Source organism: Quercus suber, unplaced genomic scaffold (assembly GCF_002906115.3).
Source record: "Quercus suber isolate HL8 unplaced genomic scaffold, Cork oak 2.0 scaffold_64, whole genome shotgun sequence".
NCBI lineage: Eukaryota > Viridiplantae > Streptophyta > Magnoliopsida > Fagales > Fagaceae > Quercus > Quercus suber.
Genome location: NW_027069529.1, coordinates 345162 through 348640, shown reverse-complemented (window position 1 = coordinate 348640; position 3479 = coordinate 345162). Strand labels below are relative to the sequence as shown.

General features: G+C 35.9%; 1 protein-coding gene and 1 non-coding gene across 2 annotated transcripts; both read right to left on the bottom strand.

The window, feature by feature from the left end:
• Nucleotides 1-317: 317 nt before the first annotated feature.
• On the bottom strand, nucleotides 318-1031 carry LOC136061256 (protein HAIKU1-like; the record flags this gene model as incomplete). Its single annotated transcript, XM_065772789.1, is given in 3 exon segments — nucleotides 318-352; nucleotides 355-519; nucleotides 522-1031. Coding segments are annotated over 3 exon segments (531 nt in total), but the record flags the coding sequence as incomplete, so codon positions are not given.
• A 281-nt stretch (nucleotides 1032-1312) lies between these two features.
• LOC112012461 (uncharacterized) lies at nucleotides 1313-2117 on the bottom strand. Its single transcript, XR_010628735.1, has 2 exons — nucleotides 1761-2117; nucleotides 1313-1641 (listed from the first exon to the last, which is right to left on the bottom strand). It is a non-coding gene; the product is annotated as an uncharacterized LOC112012461 (transcript).
• Between the last annotated feature and the right edge of the window lie 1362 nt (nucleotides 2118-3479).

The following is a 3479-nucleotide window of genomic DNA, read 5'->3' as shown; positions in this document are numbered from 1 at the left end:
AGTTGGAAGACATTAATAGAAATTCAGCATATACATAGAATCACCACCAGATCTTACTGACACCCATAATGCAAATTAAAATCAGACCAAGGTCTCTGACATTCTCTAGACAATCATGGTACCTAGGATTGTGCTAAGTGATCAATCGGTCATAGAGATTAGACCCTTGAATTTTATCACAAAAGTGTAAAACTTGTATTTACATGTAACAATATATTCAACAAATAAACCCAAAAACAATGCTATAAATATTAAGCCCCAGGCAGATATCCGTGGTTTTTTTTTTCGTTGGGGGGGGGGGGGGGGGGGTGAATTTGTGGTTGCTGTTGAGGATGAGCTTGGTTTCCCTTGAACCAGGATCCATAATTGAATTTTGAAGGTAACGCATGTAAGCAGTGATAGGAGACTCAGCTGTATTCCCCCAGAATGAGTCCCCAGGGGTCAGTGGTGGCATCGGCGTGGGCGATGGCTGTCCAAACTGACCAGGTCTAGCAAAGTTATTATTGTACATCATAGGGGAGGGGCTGCAGGGTGCGGCACGGGAGGGGGTATATGAGGCCGATTGATGGGTGTTAATGGGGGAGGCCGAATTCTCTGCAGCCGCATACTCTGGGGTTTAGGCGGGTTATTGGGAGGTCTAGGCAGCGGTTCTTGAGAGGGTGAACCAGTGAGCTGCTGAACAATATTTCTAAAGTCATTCTTGCTTATGTTGTAAACCTGAGGCTGAGGTTGTTGCCTAGCGGCAGGATTGTTGTTTGCAAAATTCGGTTGGTGCAAAGGACTCTTCCTTATATTCTTCCCTATTTTATTCACACCCAAATGCTCATTATTCCTATTCTTCATGTTATCCATTTTTGGGAAAAAACTGAAAATCCCAAAAATCACTCCTCAACAAAGAATTACCACGTTTTTGCAATGTCAATCTTTCACAGAATTTAACCACAATCACCAACTATTTCGACATACTAAATAACCCATGGCCATGGTCAAATTCATTCAGGGCTTCAAGACAAAACCCAGAACCTCAATTTTCCAAGNGTTGTGGGGGGGGGGGGGGGGGGGGGGAGTGTTTCAACTTTTAATGAAAACAATGGATGTCAGATTCATCACAATGGAATAACATACAATATACATATTTCAAATAATGCTCAGAAACTCTTACATAAAAAGCTCAAAAGTACCCTGCTAATAGCTTTCTAAAGGGAAAACAAACTGAAAATCATCAAAGACAGTATATAATATACTTTTACATATGCATGTATGTATTAGAAGTACAGAGTTGACAATATAAATTTTCAATAACCAAAATATGTTTATCAAAATTTAAACCAGTCATCCAATATGGATCTTTACTATAAAACCAGCAGTTTGACAATTTTAACCACAAGCCAATTAACTGAAGATGAATTTAACTTCAAACTGAAAGTGAATAATATTACAGTCAAAATATTACAAAAGCATGAGTCCTTGCACTAGGCAACCTACATTAAAATTTTGATGTCTGTAATCCTACCTCCTTTCATGTTACAGCTCTGTCCAACTGTTCAGTTGAGTTGTCTGGTCTTCACTACATTGCCTAATGTAAAACTTGTCCAAAAAACAAAGATTGCAGCTGTTACAGATCTATTATTTCAAGACAAGCTGCAAGATGGGTATCAACAAATGAGAAATAAGAAAAGAAAATGAGATACAAACACTACAATGACCAAAGGACTTCTTACAACAGCAGTGTACATTACAATTTCAAGAGAAACTCTTACAAGAAGTAGATGACTCCACATAATGATGACAAGCACCTCTGATCAAGAAAAACCAGCTCAAAGCATAGGATGCTAGGACAATTATTAGTGGTCCCTCCATCTTGGACTTGGGACAGGAAAAACCCTGAAGGGATAATGGAAATAGGCCTGGTGAAAGTGGAGGCTGAGGCCCTGGTCCTAAAATCCCCGGTGAAAATGCAAAATTGGGTGTCAAAGGTGGAGGAAACTGAATCCCGGGTGAGAACAATGGATAAGGTGAACGCGGTGACAACAAATTCAAGTAACCAGTTGGGGAAGGCAAGAGGAACTGAGAAGTTGGGAAGGTAAAGTGGGGGGCCATTCATTTGTGGGAAGGGAGATTAGCTCAAAACAATCTTCCCCGAACTATTCACAGTGATCTAAGCATATAGAACAACAAATGAAACACCCCCCCAGCAAAAGCAACAAAAATATCAAAACCCCAATAGAGCTGAGATTCAGAAGCAGAAGAACATACCCTTTTTCTTGGTTCAGTCCAAGCAACAAAACCCAGATTCACAAATCTGAAATCACCCACCAGATTCTTCTACTCCACAGAATCCAGAAAAAAAAAAATCTCTAAAAATATAATCTGCAAGCTGAATTGAAAGAGATAATTCTTGTATATAAGGGCTTCTTCACACTGAGGAAGAAGAAGGAAAATAAAGTAAACGCGAAGAGACAAAGAAAAGAGAGAAAATGGAATGGGAACAATTACGCCTTGACTTGTGGAACAAAGCATAAGAAGAAAAGTCCAACTGGATCTCTCGTTCTCTAATTTCTTTTTCTAGAAGAAACGAGAATAATTAAAGGGTGGAGCTTTAGCTAAACAGACGAGAAGAGAGACTATTAGGCCCGTTTGCTACGTGTGATTAAAAATTGAAAATAAGTATTTGAGAATATTTATAAAAATGGTAAGTAAAAAGATGCGTAAAAAATATATAATATTATTTAAAAATTAAAAATAATTGTTTAAAAACACGAATCAGAATCAAATATCCACTTAATGTGTATAATAGTTTATATTAAAATGAATTACTAATCCATTATTAGACCTTTTTTAGTATACTACAGTGGTACTTTTTTAAATAATTTTTTTATTACGAGTAATAATTGTAAGTCTTTATATATTTACTAGCCACATCAGGCTTTGGGCGTATAATGAGATTTTTTTTTTTAAGTTTAGTGAAAATGTTGGGCTTAATAGTTCTATTTTATTGTAAAAATAAAAATTATTTTTATTTTTTATATTTAATTTTTATTTTGAGAATTTAATTTATAAGTGGATAAAGCAATTTGAAAATCAATAAGAGAGTGATCCTATTTTTTAGATTATGTTTTAATAGAAGTAAGAATTGTATTTTTATCGAATTATCCTTTAATTTTATCTCTACATAAATATAAGAGTGTAGAGACATTTTTAAATAAAAAATGAAAAATTCAAATAAAAGAGCTCTTCAATAGTAGTAGATATTTATTTTGTATGGTATCTATCTCCTGTGAGAATGGGACCATATAAAAAAAATAAAAAATAAAAATTTGAGTATGGGGACCAATTCCATGTGACGACCCACTTACGTTGACTTGTCCTCAACCAAACAACAACTAGTTTGAGCAGAGTCGGTGTCTTTGCGAGTGCGAGCGATCCAGACTGAGTCTTAGTCAAACTAATCTATTTCTTTTCTTCAAAAAAAAATAATA